Genomic DNA, 16,982 nt, shown 5'->3' with positions numbered 1-16,982 from the left:
TTTAAACATTGTGGCTCACTTTTAAAAGAGAAGCATCCCTGACCCTTGTGTTTGGAGGGAACGCTGGATTACTACCGCACACAACTAGTTAGATGGGCATACTAACTTTTGCAGCTGAGGTGAGAGCAGCAAACATTCAAGCAAACATCATTTAATAAATTTGTAATGAACTCAAAAACATGAAGAGCATGTCAGGCAGTTTTCCTGTGCCCTTAGCTCCATGTTGTGTAACATTAACTTTATTATACTAACTGGTACACCAAAATTATTTCACCACATTTACCCACTACTCTACAATCACCCCAGTGTTACGTTTGACTAACTTTTTATTTTCCCTACCCTGCAAAAAAAATCAAGTTTAGAGTTATTTTTCTACTTTCCTCCAGGTGTTCTGGGAATGCCCACCTGTTGCTCATTCTTTGAAGGGGGTCTTCCTTTCACTTGTTAGATATATTCTCCTCGACTATGCCAGTGTCTATAACTGTTTACTCCTGAATTATTTATCTCAGCTGCCAGCTCCTGGGTACCAGAGAAGACCTATTTTTGCTGACCTTAATACAGCCAAGAAACAGGTTGCCATGAGGTGAAAAAAAATCCTGACAAACTTTCAGGGTGCAGCTGGATGCTCATGTTTCTCTGTGTAATTTATTTGGAGTGGTCCACTGCTTGTATGATCAGAGTTAAGGAGTCTATTATTGGTTTATCATCAGCTACCAACTGCCTGTTCACAGTAGTTGGTCCAAGAGTGTTGGAGGAGAGTGAGGTTTTTTTGCCCTTGGTGTGGTGTGTAGGATTTAGGAGGATATGTTGGCAGAAATGGAATATAATGTAATTAATATGTTTTCTTTAGTGTACAATCGCCTGAAAGTATGAACCGTTGTGTTTTTGTTACCTCAGAATGAGACATTTATATCTACACAGGGATCGGGTCCTGGCCTATGGAGTCTGCCATGTTGCGCCGCTGTGTTTTGACAGGAGCCCAGAAGGGACAAACCAAACACTGGCTATAGATAGTGCCATTTATGGTTTTGTGTCAGCCGCTGTAGTTAGCAGTGAAAATTGGCACATCTTTGCAGGTGCTGAGCCAAACAGCATACGACTGATTTGTAATGTGAAACTGCTTTATTTGGTGTTTTTACTGGTTTTAATCACCTGGTCTGGTTGTTTTTGAGTGGAGGAGACCTCTGTGGATAACTCAGCTCTTGATAAAAATCTTCTGAACAATAAACATCCAAGGAATTCTAACTTTGAGAAGTTTCAGCTGGTTTTAATGTGCAATCCTCACAGCTAGATTTCACTCAAATCTTACATCTGGACCGTTAATACACATGTTCATTTAATGCACATGTTCATTTAATGCAGATGTGGTGACAATTTACAATGTGATTCTTTAAATGTTTTTAAATGTCTATCACAATTGCTCTGTTCGGCTGAAACTCAGTATTTACTGCTGACTTGCATGAAAATTGAGAGGCTCCGCTATTGCTGTAAAAAAAAAAAAAAAGGCCCATTGAAGAGAATAGGGATGACACGGCTCGGGAGTATATGATAACATGCATACATGTTAAAAGCTCTGATGAAACCTGCTGTTTATCAGAGGGGTGATTGTTTGATTATGTTTTATGAACGAGTAGTATCAAAGCTCCGGATGAATACTTGTCTAAGTTCTGCTAAGGTGCACCTCCATTAGTACTACAGCTGTCTGATGTGGTCTAGAGCTGTGATAAGATGAGCACAAAGGCCTGTGGGGGCATTAAAAAAGCCTTCTGTGTCTGACTTTGAGTGACTGCATTGAATTAAGATCAATATCTATGTAATGGCTTCTGTTACCTTGGCAGACTCTTTTGAAGTGTAAAAAGCGTAAAAGATTCCCAAATTAAAGATTTTCTACAAGTGTCAGCATGCATTAGGTTTTCTGGAGGACGCTTGGTTATCTACAGCCGAGCCCAGCAGTATCCATTATCGAGGTAGGCTCTGCTTTCTTTTGAGCAACAAGTCTGAAAATATTAACTGTCCTCCTCCCCATTGTTGTGTGGTATAAAATTGTCCTCTCTCCGCGATTCATGTGGTAATAAGTATAACTGGCCACAGCACTTAAGCTCAGAGGAGTGGGACTGACAGCTTATTCCCATTCAAATGACGGGGACACGGTGGAGAGAGGGGGGGGAGTGATGAGGCTGAAGATGCACATTTCATAGAAAAGGAAATGAAAAGGGAGTAAACATAACAGAAGACATGACAAGAAAGAGAAATAATGATGATGATGATGAAGTTTGGCTGAATGAGAGCAGATGGAAAGCGAAGGATGAAAAACATCAGAGACACCAAATGTTTGTTCACCCAAATATGAAGTCCCATTTACTTTTAATGAATTTTGGCAGCATTTGTGCTTCTGGGTGCTTCTATTCATGCGCGGAACAAACACTGAAGGCATTAGTCAGCTTCACATTGTCACTGAACGCTTGTTAGATTTATGACCAGTTCAACTTTGATCATTCGTTTTTATTATGTCCATCTAAGAGCTGTTTTTTCCTTTCTTGAAAAGGCGTACCTATTTCTCATGAGGAACATTAAAGGATACGGCTGATCTTCTATATTTATAATAATGCTTATACATATTATGAGCTACCCCATCAAAAAACAGCAACACCAACAATGGATTTATTCTACCAATAAGGATCGTCAGGGAGCCCAAGAAACCACTTGCAAAATATCAAATGTCAAATGAACAACGAGGAAGGGACTCAAAGTGTCTACAGAGAAACACAGACTGGCCACATAAAGATGCAAAGAAGCTGCAAATAGACACAAAGTAACTACAGTATGGGCGAAACATCTACAAAGAGACAGAACAACCACAACGAGACACAAAAAGAATTGAAGGTGAAAAGTCACCTCACAGAGACACAAATTTACCTCAAAGAGATGCAAAACCACCACACAGTCTGGAGCCCTTTTTACACACCAACAATGAATTCATCCCACCAATAACTTTAAGGTCCAGTGTGTGGGATTGAGGGGGTCTGTTAGCAGAAATGGAACATAATATTCATAATTATGTTTTCATTAGTTGATAATTACCTGGAACTAAGAATCATGTTTTGTTAGCCCTTTATATCTACAGAGGGAGGGGGTCCTCTTCCATGGAGCCTGCCATGTTGCACGGCTATGTTTCTACTGGTTCTCTACACCAATGGTTCTTAAAGGGATAGTGCACCCAAAAATGATAATCCAGCCATTATCTACTCACCCTCATGCTGAGGAAGGCTCTGGTGAAGTTTTAGAGTCCTCACATCCCTTGCGGAGATCGGCGGGGGGAGCGGTTAGCACACCTAATGGCTGACGGCGCCCCAGACTAACGTCCAAGAACACAAAATTGAATCCACAAAGTATCTCCATACTGCTCGTCCGTAGTGATCCAAGTGTGCTTCAGCCCCGACATAAAAAGTTGTTTCGAAAAACGTCATATGAACTCTGTTTTTAGCGTCACTGTAGCCTGTAGCTCTGACTGCTTCTGTGCTCCGTGCTCACGTGTGCACGCTTGCACGAGACCAGCGAAAGCATGAGCTTTGCTTACTCGTGTTTACATCACGGGACACGTGCACCACAGGGAGACAACAGTAACCACAGTAGCTAAAAGATAATTTGCACTACGGTCTTTTAGCAAAGGACAGCCCAACATGTCTGAAGACTTTGAAATTGAGGAGGAACAGCATTTCTTTGTTGAGCCGTATTTGTTTGAGCCCGAGTATACGGGTGGAACTTGGGCTACTGGACAAAGCAGCCGCCGCAGCTCATGAGCCTCAGCCAGCCGCAGAATACCAGAGTCAAGCACTGGAAACCTGGTGGTGTAGTTGTTTCAAATGCAAAGCAGTGCCAATGGATGCTGCTCAGACTGGGAATTGGCGATGCCTGCACTTGAGAATCTGGACATCAGTACTGACGAGACTGCTGCTTTTCAGAGACTGTGCATCACTGATCACCCTGAGTTTCCAGCACTACTGACCCGTGGTGTTCTGGAGACATTTTTTTACTTCCCCAAGATCAACTGGAAGAAAAGGCAGAGGCCCGCAGGACCAGATGGCAGGCTTTCAGTCATTCATTTCTACCGTAGTTCAGGCGGACAATGGCATTGGTCTCGGATATGTGGTTACTGTTGTCTCCCCCTGTGGTGCACATGTCACGTGATGTAAACACGGGTAAGCAAAGCTCATGCTTTCGCTGGTCTCGCGCAAGTGCGCACACGTGAGCACGGAGCACAGAAGCAGTCAGAGCTACAGGCTACAGTGACGCTAAAAAGAGAGTTCAAATGACGTTTTTGAAACAACTTTTTATGTCGGGGCTTCAGGACACTTGGATCACTATGGATGAGCATGTTGGAGATATTTTGTGGTTTCAATTTTGTGTTCTTGGATGTTAGTCTGGGGCGCCGTCTGCCATTAGGTGTGCTATCCACTCCCCCCTTGGATCTCCACAAGGGATGTGAGGAATCTAAAACTTCAGCAGAGCCTCCATCGGCATATGGGTGAGTAGATAATGGCTGAATTTTCATTTTTGGGTGCACTATCTCTTTAAATGGTGTGCTATGATGCAAATTTAGGTGTGCCATGGGAGTTTGTGATAACCACATACTATTAACACCAACAACAATTTACGGGGCCTGTACAAAAAGTTATGAATTAATTTTTAATTGACTGTATCAGCATGTTGTGCACACCAATTTCTTAATAAAGAGGCAAACTCCAGCTAAGAATTTAATTTAATCTAAAAAACCTTCATGGGGAACCTATTTGTTGCTGTTTGCACATGGGAATTATAAGTGTGTGATACATCAAAAGCCCTGATTAGCAGTCAGTGTGAGGGATGATAACATTTAAAAGGAAAAAGCCATGAGTGGGACAATGGATCGCTTTACGACCTACCACTGAAAAGAAAGGGAAAAAAACTGCAGTGGACAGTGTCACGAAAACTACCTGTCTTGTTCTTATTTTTATTGGTTTATTGTAAATGTCGTGATAAGAGTGATAACACACGTTATAGAAGCTGTTGTGCACAGATATATTTATGGGTGTGCCTTGAGATTTTGGTTCGTCCTTTGTGGTGGCTTGGGCACAAAAAGTTTGAAAAGCACTAGGGATGGGCAGCACAAGCAAAAACACTATTCAAAAATCGTGGCAATTATTCGACAATTTTTTGAATAATCGCCCCCACCCCCGGAGCCATGCACACAGAGATCCATTCATCATTAAATGCCCGAACATACTCGGGCGGAACGTATGCGGAACGGACTCCATGGAGGTCTGTGCGGACTCAAAACGGACGTCCGCAAGCCCTGTGCACGCAAAGCTCCGCACACCAGTGACTGCTCGGCATGTATTTTTCACATCGTGGGGATTTTTCACAGACATTTTTACAGGAAACTACAACGCCGAAGTGCGCTCGACTATGAAAGCCCGAATGACTGCGGACATTCCTCGCGGAGTAGTAGTCTCTGCATGTTTCTCCTGTTTGTAGAAGAGCATCAAACTAACTGTCAGCCCATCTCACACCGCTGTAGCAATCCTATACTGCCCTCGTGTGGTTAGGAGCTGAATTGCATGTCAAATAAAGGGGGGAAATAAGACGCCGAATAGTAATAGTCGCATTAAAAAATCGATTTTTCAAAAATAAAATGACTATTCAAAATTCGAAAATCATGACCCATCCCTAAAAAGCACTGCTCTACATGGTGAGGGGAGGGATATTCAGTTGGTTGTAATCTGCAACTTAACTGCTAGTTGCCACTGAATCCTACACACAGGGTCTTTGCGGCATCTCAGATGAATTTTACCAACTCAGACCTTCTCTCACCTGGACTATTGTGTGACAGTAAGAGAAGAACATTCATCAGCCGCTTTTACGCAGAGATCGATACAATACGATACGATACGATGTGATGCGATGCGATACGATACAATACGATATACTTTATTGCCCCAAATGTGTCTTGGACTCAGGAGCTGCACAGGTATTGCTGCCCTACAGTAATAGTCCAGAAAAAATGAAAATCATACACTGTAAAAACAAACAAACAAACAAACAAACATAAAAACAGATAATAAATATAACAGTAATGCACATTAGCCATTCATGTATTGCACATAACCCCAAGATTATGCTGTAGGACCACTACAAAGTCCTTTCTTTACACCGCCTTTGCATTTTTACACAGAACCAAACAATGGCGTCATCATGCTGCTCTAGTGTGTGACTGTAGACAGTCCGACATCACAGAAGCAAAAGAGGCATGACAGGTGTGACGTGTAACATAACAGCGTCAACCTCTGGTGTGACATATAACATATGTCAGCAGCACTTTCTAAACAATAACAATGGCGTTAATATAACGATCATTTACCTTCCCTGTGATATGGCAGCTGATCTTGCCCTCTCAGGGGGTAAGGAGCTCCTGGACCTCATTGTGTCCCCACTTTGCGGACATTTTCAGCTGCTGTACTTCTTCTTTGAGTTAGCTGCTAACTGCTATCAGCTGCTTTTTAAATTTCCCTGCGGCTGGTTGCACACATAATACGTTGTTATGTTGTTATCCTGCTGGCTGTCCCTTTTATATAGATGTTGATTTGGCGCTGTTATTACCTCCACTGCCGGCTTAAGGGCGAGACAACACTGTGCCTCCTATCTGCAATCATACCTTTCATGAGGCATGCTGAATAGCGGCGTGACATTCCCTCCTTGAACAGGCAGTGTAAAAGGGGCTATAGGGTAAGGAAATCAACCTGAAACAATAAAAGACGTGTCCTCCTGCTGTTGTTGATACTCTAGAGCACCAAATGTATGTTAAAGCTGGCATGTGGAACTTTTGTCTCGGGTGTGATTGCATGGGAAAGTAGCCACAGAAACCAGAAAACACAGCTTTGGTGTACTGCGAATGACAAGAGAGCTTTCCCTGGTGGCAATAGGCTTAATCAGCATTGTGTGAACTTGTTTGGCGAGGGCTTGAATGTAACAGATGGTCATTTATATGTAAAAGTCTGGCACTCAAGCTTTAATCCACAGTTGAAAATAGTCCCACACAAATTCACTGATCTAAATTTCCCTGTTTGAGTAATGTTTGCTAAAAACTACATGGACCAGCTGCTGTAGGAAATTATTTTGGGTTTGCCACAGAACGGCTCTGAAAGTTGGATGGTACCAAGAGACAGACTCACACATTATTGGTTTTACAAAATATATCTATATCTATATCTATATATATATATATATATATATATATATATGGCCTTATCCAACAAGCAAGAAAGCAAGAAAATTCACAAGGTCATTGTTATAGTTTAACTTTATTTTTAGCACATTTGTGTCCATCAACAGATTTAGACTGCGCTCACACACAGCTCACCTTTGTTTCCATAACAACCGAGCACTACTTTCAGCTCACCTGCTGATCTTTTGTATCCAGTCCTACTGCATTAGCTGTCAGTGGATACCGGACATTATACAACAGTAACTTATGAACTCGGCCACTTTCTGCACTGGCACTTTTCCCTGTGTGTGTTGTTAACAAAGGTGTAACTGGGGGCGCCCAGTGGGTCACCTGGTAGAGCGGGAGCTCCATGTATCAAGGCTGTGTCCTTGCTGCAGCGGCGTGAGTTCATTTCCAGCCTGTAGCCATTTGCTGCATGTCAGCTTTCCTATCAAAAAACAAAAACAAACAAGAAAACAGAAACCAATCTTAAAAAACAAAAGCAAATGTGGAACTGAGTATCTGTCATGGTTAACTGTCCAAGAGAACAAATATGTTGAAGTCACTCAGCTAAAACCATTCTCAGTTACTGATGGCACTCTGATCAGTCAGTTTGTGTAATCCTTGCTACACATCATATCGGCGTCTTCACTGGTCCCACAAAGGTAGTATCAGTCTAATAACTGGTGTCATAGGTCATGAAACCATCTTAGTGTCGATGTTAAGGTCAGGTGATGGTACTAAGTTGCTCAGTAGGTGTCATTTTAATGACAAGCTGCCGTGTTTGTAGACATCAGTGACGACCTTTACAGACACCAGGGTTGAGATTTCCAAAAAAGAGGACACTCGCCCGGCCACGACATAGCGTACTTAAATGATACTCGCAGTTTACTCAAAGATGCCTTATAATTTTAATATATTTAAAGTTTATATGTATGGATAGAATATTCAGTTATATTACAAAATAATATCTCTCAAAGACAGAAATTCAGATAGGCCCCTATAGATAGGGGACACATTCACGCATTAGACTGTGGCTACCCGATCCGAGCCCGACGGGTCCCGACGGCAGGCCTACCCGATGGGTCAGACCGGGTTCAGTCAAAAATGTATAAATTGTATTCGGGCTCGGGTCGGATTCGGTCAACTTTCAGTAAAAATGTAGTGTAAAAATAAATAAAATCCTATTGTCTGTCTTGTTTATTGCTTGGGGACTGTTATTTACGTGACAACACCTGAACACAACACACACACCTTGGCTGTTTGTTTCTCTCTCTCCCCCCGCTGGAAGCCTCGGACCACCCACCGCCCGCTCTCGTCTCAAACACGGAGGTCTCTCTCTCCGCGGAGCACGCCCGGCCTGTTAAATAGCCTGTAACCATGACAACTGTGTGACACAAACTCAGTGCTTTAGTCATTAAATAATTTCAGGCTCAGTTCGGTTTCGGACATAACACAACAGAATGACAGAACACACAACAGAATTTGGACAGAAATATGCAGCCCGTGCTGCACTCTAACACACACACACACACACACACACACACACACACACACACACACAAGGAAAACATTATCATCAATTTATAAACACCCCCCGGACACTCCGTACAGGACGTCAAAACATGGACATGTCCGGGCAAAAGAGGACGTTTGGTCAGCCTATCAGTAACGACCTTTACAGACACCAGGTTTGAGATTTCCAAAAAAAGCTTTTCTTAGAAAACTGTTGTGTTTTGTTTTTGTTTTGTTAACCAGTGCCCTGTTTTTGATGTATTTTAAGAAGCCTTTCATAACACCATGGTCATGGGGACTAATGATGAAAAAAGGCCTCGAGGCTAATTCAGGCTTCTTTTTTTTTAACCATGTGCATTTATTAATTTTCACAGTCTTTTTCTCCAAACTAAAACACAACATTTCCTCATAGGTTTCATTGACACTGGGGCCGCCAGAGATGTGTCCCCAGCACTTTTTGAAATGGTTGATTTTGTTCCCCATTGCTTTTAAAAAGCATAATTTGTTAAAAAGGTTTTTTAAGAATAGCTTGCTTCAAGAAATGTTTACTAATGAATGAGAAAGGTTTAATGCCATGTAAATATAGAAGAAACACATGTGTAATGTCTGAAAAACAAATTATGTAAGCAAATAAACAAAACAAAAACACCCCCCACATACACGTTTAAAAAAGATTCTGCCACAAACAAAACAGGACAAAAGAGTTTATTTTTCCGACATGTGTGTTGATTCTGCAGGGATATCATTAAGTTAGAAAGTCTATCTACAGGAGAATAAATATTTATGAAGCAATACAGATACCTAGGTGCCTTACTGCATTATGTTTTTATATATTTGAATTTTCATCTGGCACCTGAATTTGTGTTTCCCTTTGCATAAATAAAGACATTTGCATCATAAATTGGTGCATAAAAATTCACGGAAATGAAGTGTTGGAGGCTGAAAACTTCCTGAGTGACAACTCCTGGAACCATGCTTAATAGGTGGGTGGATTACAGAACGGGCCTATTGGGCGCAGGCCAAGGGGCCCAAAGTGTCAGGGGACCCAAGGAACCTTCACTTGCAACATGTCAAATGTCAAATTAACACATACCAACGAGGAAGAGACACAAAGCGTCTACAAAGAGACACAAAATGGGCAAAAAAAAAGTAACTACAAAATGGGCAAAGCATCTACAAAGAGGCAAAGAACAACCACAAGCAGACACAAAAAGACTCAAAAGTGAAAAATTACCTCACTGAGACACAAAATTACCTCAAAAAATTGCCGAACCACCACATAGTCTGTAGCCATTTGTACACAGAGATCATGCTATAGGGCCACTAGGAAGTCCCTTCTTTACGCCTCCTTTGCATTTTTACACAGAACCAAATGACAGTTGCATCATATTGCTCCAGAATGTGATTTTCAAAAGCACGCTGGCATTGCAGAACCAAAAGAGGCATGATGGGCTTGACGTGTTACATATTACATGTGCGTCCACAGCACTTAATAAAGCATAACATGACAGTAACAATTATTTACTTTCTCTGTTATATGGCAGCGGATCTCTTTCTTTGTTAGAAGGGTAAGAAGCTCCCAAATCTCATTATTTTCCCAATTTGCGGACATTTTCAACTGTTGTTCTTTTCTTTGAGTTAGCTGCTAACTGTTATTAGCTGCTTTTTAACCTCTCTAACTCCGCCAGGACACCGATGTCCTCGCTCCCCTCCTTCTCTGTTAAATGGTATCTCCCAGGCACACTGCGTCATCAAACCATGTGATGTTTGGTATCGCTGGATTCAGGAAGCTCTCGACTTTTCAAAAATAACATCGTTTTTCTTTTATTTCTCATGTATTTTGCACCAGAGCAGCCTAAACACACATAGTCCAAAATCGTGTGTGGTGACAAGTCATGTCATGCCATTTTTCGATGGGAAAAGTTAAAGGATTACTCGCGATCTTATGTGGAGCTGTTAGCGGGGACGTAGCTGTTCTATAAAAGGTAAGAGTCTCACTCCTACCACTATTGTTGGCTGAGATATACCGTCTAGAAAGTGGGATCATAACTTTCACGTTTCATATGGCTTTATTTGGTGATATTATATGGTGTTTGTGTCATAAACAACATCAGCTATCATAATCACACCTGATTTCAATAATGTTAGAAGCTGGCTGAGTGTTGTTTGATCACTGACAGTACTGTTTTGAAGCAGAGTGACCGACTTGTCATTTGGAGCTCCGCCTGGATCTTTTCATGGAAAAAACACTGTAGAATGGTCATACTTAATATTTGAAACAAACGTTCATTGATAGTGTGCCTACAGCCCCACAGTGTCATTTACCTCCTCAGATGAAGCCACAGACAGTTATTCATCCTGAAAAATCATCATCCTTTATTTTAGGCAAAATCTTCAATTTTTTACTGACTTCAGAGGCCCATTACTCTGTCTCTGTATCACCTAGAGTGTTTCTGACACTTTCACAAGAAACTTCAGGGAGTTTTCTTTCTCGCAGGACCTCATTCACGCATGTAGTCAGAGCGGTTCAGAAGTTACAGTCATTTTAATGTGGGTATGTCGTTTTAGGCGTTTTTGCTACAAAATGGGGGTGGAGTACAAGATTAAATATCCTGTGGTGGGTTGCACATATAACACTTTGTCGAAACATCACACCCGTCCTGCCCTTGGTCCCATCCTGCTATCTTGCCTGTTTATACAGTGTGGTGGCTTAAAGGTGAGACCACTCTGTCCCCCCATTCCGTGATCATATTCGTGATTATATACAGAATGGCGAGGCAGTATAAAGACACAATATTCCCGATTTGAACAGGCTGTGTAAAAGGGGCATGTGTGTCTTGCTCCTACGTAGGAAAGGTGGTGGGGCCCTTTGCATATCTGTGTCCAGGGGCCTCATAGTCCACCTTGTGTCCTCCCTCGATGCTGAAACAAAACCTACACCCTTGGTGCTCTGTCCTCACACCAACCCCCCCATTACATTGCCTAAAATTGCCCTTGCATTTCTTCCATGCTTCAGTGGATCACCAAGAGAAGGTGAACATGACAGCTGAGGAAGAAGTGGATGATGATGACGATGATGACATACCAGACTTCAGGACTCTCAGGCTGAACACAGAGAATGCACATCTGTTCATGGATCATAAAAACGGTACGGCTCATTACAGTTTGATAAACTTGGATTCAGTGGTCGACATTAAACACAGCTTGTTATAAAACTGATCTCTCTGCTATGTAACATTTTGTCCTGCAGATGAAGAGCTACCTCCCATAAAACATGGAAATACCATCACAGACCGACGCAGTACCTTCCAGCCTCACTTAGCACCTGTGGTGACTCCCCGACAGGTAAAAATCATGAATGACACATTATTATCTTTTACATTACCACACAACACAGTAAACAAAGATAAAGAGGACAAACGGCAAATAACTTCATGAAGGTCTGAAAGAGGAGAGAGATATAAGTGTGTTCTTTTACGCAGCATTTTAACAAAGTGAGGCATCATCTGTTTCCTGCGTTCTCACTCTGTTGCTCTCCAGTAACATACTGACTCATCTTAAAAGCTTCCACCTGCTGTGAAGTGCTATTTAGACAAAAATATTTACAGACGCAGTGTCCTCCACAGAGCACGTGAACTGAATCGACTGTGACCTGCACAACATTTACATATTTTCCTGTAATAGTCTGAAAGTATTCGAATATATAATTAAGGAAAAGACTAAGAAATGCTTCACTGAGAACAAATTGGAGATTTACTTAGTTTGAGCCTTCTGATCCACCATAGCGTTATTTATGTGTTGATACATAAACTGTATGGGGCCCAAAAAAGTTAGATATTAAATAATGAAATAAGTACATGAATAAATCATGTAATATGTATATACACCCACCGGCCACTTTATTAGGTACACCTGTTCAACTGCTTGTTAATGCAAATAGCTAATCAGCCAATCACATTGCAGCAACTCAATGCATTAAGGCATGTAGACATGGTGAAGACGACCTGCTGAAGTTCAAACGGAGCATCAGAATGAGGAAGAAAGGTGATTTAAGTGACTTTATACAACAGTTAGTTCCGACCGAGTAATTTGATTGGACGAGAAGCATTCTGTGAGTGCTGATATAGAGTATAACATCACTGGGACTTGTAACAGTAAAATCACTCCGCTCACAGGTGTTATAAATATAAATACAACCGTTAATTAACCAACTGTCACACTCGCTACATTGACGCAAACGTGCACTGTAGCGTTACACCAAGAAGATGGATATTTTCCCCAAAATTACATTTGCATTAAATTATGAGAGGTCGTCAGGAGAGGACGAGGAAAAAGAAAGCCAGGACTCTTCTGTGCAGACCTCCAGGTGTGTTTGTGTAACATCAGCTGGCCTCGACAAACGTTTCATCAGCCGAACTGGACGAAGTTACACAGCTGCAGATCAATGTAAATACAAAGTAGACTAGCTTGTGAGTTCCTGGCGTGTGTGCCGCGTTGCCTGGCAACAGACTGGGGGAGCTGTTTTTTTCGCGGAGCTACATAACGTACTTAAATAATTTATTTCATCACCTTTTGTTAACATTTCCCTACTCAGCATTGCTGTTTAAGCTGTCGTTGAACTGTTGTATAAAAGCAATAATAAGATATTGCTTAATTGAACGTGGCATGGTATTCCAGAAACTGCTGATCTGCTGGGATTTTCACACATGTTAAACACAATGTGATGTCACTTCCAGTGTGGACAGGAAGTTAAAAAACAACATAGGTCAGAGCACGTCTTGGGGAAAGTCAATGAAATGTGTCATGAAAAAGAAGTGTAATTGGAAAAATGTCTTTCTAAAAAGAAAATGTTCTTTGATTAAATAAAAAATAAAATAACTACATTTATTTAAAAGTGTTAAGATTTACTAATATTTTAAGAAGGGCTGTCAACCGCTTAAAATAAATAAATCAAATTAATAAAATGCTCTGTGATTAATTAATCTGAATTAATCACATACATCAATTTGTGCTGTGAAATGTTTTGTTTTGAGGTGATATTTCAGGCTTGAAGTACTCCAATGGAAGAAAATTCCTTATTATTATTATTATTATTATTATTATTATTATTATTATTATTTTTACATAATATTTACACACATATATATATATATATATATATATATATATATATATATATATATATATTTGAAATTCTACAGGGGAGGGTTTCTTACCTCTCCTGCACAATCCCTGCCATGTTTTTTTTTTATATACATATGTTTGTACATATACTGTGTAGTGTCTTGTAAGCCCATGTGGGCTGGGCACTTGAACGTGCATGACACTCAAATCAATCAATCAAAAAAATATAAAATCGTGTGTGCTAATAAAATTCAAATTCAAATGCACAGCCACTGTGGCCTTCAACAGCACACAAGGTCAGTCACTGAACACAGTTAATCCGTTATTATTTTTTTTAAACATGTTATTTATTCATTAATTTTTTTTGTGTGATTTAATTCAACTTAGCGCATTATTTTTACAGCCCTAATTTTAAAGTTCAAGTTCAAGGCCTTAATTTGTCCAGGAGAGGAAATTGGTTAGCTGCAGTAGCATGAATAAGATACAAAAACACACGGCTCAGCACACAAACTAAAAAACATAACTCCACATGATAATAATAATAATGATGATAATAAACACATGAAATGCAAAGTTACAAAAACAGTGATAGAAAAGAAGAAATAAAAGAAAAAGAATCAGGGGAAACCAACATGGTTGGAGATGTGTTCATTCTGCCTGAAAATTAACTGATATTTTATTGAGTTATTTATATTTTCCACAAAATGTATTCATGTCAGTATGTGTTTCATGATATCCTATTAATTTATTTCAAATTTAACAACTCTGGAGCTCCATAAAACTGAAGTGAAAGTTAAGTCCCTAGCCGAGGGAAATACTTTACTCAACTTTGTGTTTTGTAAAAATTATGTGTATAACTTTACATTAGCATTCTTTTCATGGCCGCACATACCGGACGGGCCACAGAGAGGTTCAGTGTGCTCTTCAGAGGGTCAATCTTTTTAATTCTGAAGCAGTGTTTTACTTGTAAGTGATTTATTACTTGTCTGCAGGTAAGCTGACCTCGTATGCAGCGTGTTACTTTGACACATTGGCTTCACAAATCCTCAAGGATTGATCAGGAACACAAGAAAATACAAATACACAAATACAGAAACATTGTCATGGTGTACACACTGTAAAGTCAACATACCGCACTTATTATTGCTTATACTTGTATTTATTATTCAAGTTATAGAACGAGTTTTCACTCATAATAAAATAATAAGATTATTGAAGCCCTTACAGAGATAGGCCTCCCTAAAATCTGCCAGATTGTAGTTTACTCTCGAAATATATTTTTAGACATTCTAATGGGGTTTTCCATCACAAACAGGTGACTAAGTTTGTTTTTCTGCATTAGTCAGCAGCGTCAGACAGCATGTTGACTTCTTTTCATCTGCACAGAAACAGCATCACTCTCAAACTGACTTGGTTTTGAAGCCAGTACCTTTTTCTCACAGGTGTACCATGCATGATTTTCCTGAAAAAAAAACTATGTATAGACTCAACAACAGTAATCCCTCTCACTCATGAAGTGTATGGCAGCTTATTTATCTGCAGAGACTCTGCCATCTGCCTGTATTTTCTTATTTTCTTCTTCGGGATGGTCGGGACGTTCAGCACTCAGGTGAGGTTGGGACTTAATGAAAAGGTAGTGACCAAGTGCCAGAAAACATGCACAAGAGGAAGCTATGAAAATTGTGGACAGAGTGCTGAAAAAAACACATCAGCCTAAACACCAAAACCACTGGCTGGTGAGGTGAATAACATGGATCATTTTGGTTTTTTTCCATCTCAGAAATATCACCAAAGTCAAACCATTCCTCTCACTTACCGATCTGAAAACTGTCACTAATGCCCTAGTTTCTTCTCGCCTCGATTATTGCAACTCACTTTATTTTGGCATCAACCAGTCTTCTCTGTCCCGTCTGCAGCTGGTGCAGAATGCCGCTGCCAGACTAATAACCGGCACAAAAAAGAGAGAAAGCATTACACCCATCCTGGCATCTCTGCACTGGCTTCCGGTCAAGTTCAGAACAGAATTCAAAATCCTGTTGTTTGTCTTCAAATCCCTACATGGCCTGGCACCCCGGTCCACCTCTGAGCTCCCATGCCCCCTCAACCCCAGACCTCTCAGATCCTCAGACCAGCTGCCAGGGGCGGGCTGGGGTTGAAATTTAGCCCGGGAGCTTGATTTGGAGAAGCCTTTTTTCCGATCGCACGACGGACGCAAGTGGAACCGTAATTTTAACACGAATACTTTATTTGCAGTATAAAAACAATCTAATGATATTAAACACAACACACACAGATTAGTCAGTCAGTAGAGTGTATTGAATATAATATAATTCTATGCAAAGACCTATTGCCAACCCAGTCCTGCACACTGCACCTGTACCTGGCTCTGTTTATTTGGTGGTTCCTCCTCCTCTTCCTCCTTCTTCTCCTCCACCTCCTCTTCTATCTCCTCCTCCTCCTCCTCCTCCTCCTGTCCTTCCTCATCTGTCTCTTCCTCTTCCTCACTCCTATGACTGGCATTATCCTGTCCCTCTGCTTCAACTCCAATATTATCTTTTTAACTGTGAACACAGACTCTCTCCTGAAATAGGCTATGTTTTCTTTTGCAATAAAGAAATTTGTGCGTTTTTCTGGTCAGCCAGTATGGATTTTATTTTTAGTTGATAAAGCAGATTAATGCTTTATGCACGTATGGTGTAACATTGCTGGTAGGCTACCTTTAATGTTCTGTGTGCCCTGAACACATCCAAAAACACAAACTAGAGTTCTCAATGGGCCTGAAAATTACACCCCAACCCTGCGGGTTTTTAAGCCCAGACCCGACGCAGCCGACACACCAGCATTAGCCTGATTGTCTGCCTGAAAAAAAGGAAGCCCGAGGCCCGACCCGGCCCGAGTCATTTGCATAGTTTTTTGGCCCGAACCCGCGGGTCTGGTCGGGTTTGTCGGGCCGGCCCGACCCGTCTGGGATGATAGGGCTATGTAGGCAGTGCTTGCTAACCGCTGGTATCCCCCCTTAATATGCAAAATATTAGATTGACCCAGTCTGACGTTCCACCCTGTGCCACTGCCACCTGCGGCTGTGAGGGCAGGCTGCTGCGGT

At 41.1% G+C, this 16,982-nt stretch overlaps 1 protein-coding gene across 1 annotated transcript in view; it reads left to right on the top strand.

Moving 5' to 3' along the window:
* The window catches only part of impact (impact RWD domain protein), a 49,804-nt gene that overhangs the window by 6,314 nt on the left and 26,508 nt on the right, over positions 1–16,982 (top strand). Inside the window, exons 6-7 of the mRNA XM_049588614.1 lie at positions 11,772–11,903; positions 12,006–12,100. Coding sequence (XP_049444571.1) covers positions 11,772–11,903; positions 12,006–12,100 — 227 coding nt within the window. The remainder of the gene's footprint in view (positions 1–11,771; positions 11,904–12,005; positions 12,101–16,982) is intronic.

The sequence above is a fragment of the Epinephelus fuscoguttatus genome, linkage group LG10 (genome assembly GCF_011397635.1).
Source record: "Epinephelus fuscoguttatus linkage group LG10, E.fuscoguttatus.final_Chr_v1".
Lineage (NCBI taxonomy): Eukaryota > Metazoa > Chordata > Actinopteri > Perciformes > Serranidae > Epinephelus > Epinephelus fuscoguttatus.
The sequence above is the reverse complement of the archived record's forward strand: the minus strand, read 5'-3'. Positions and strand labels throughout refer to the sequence as shown.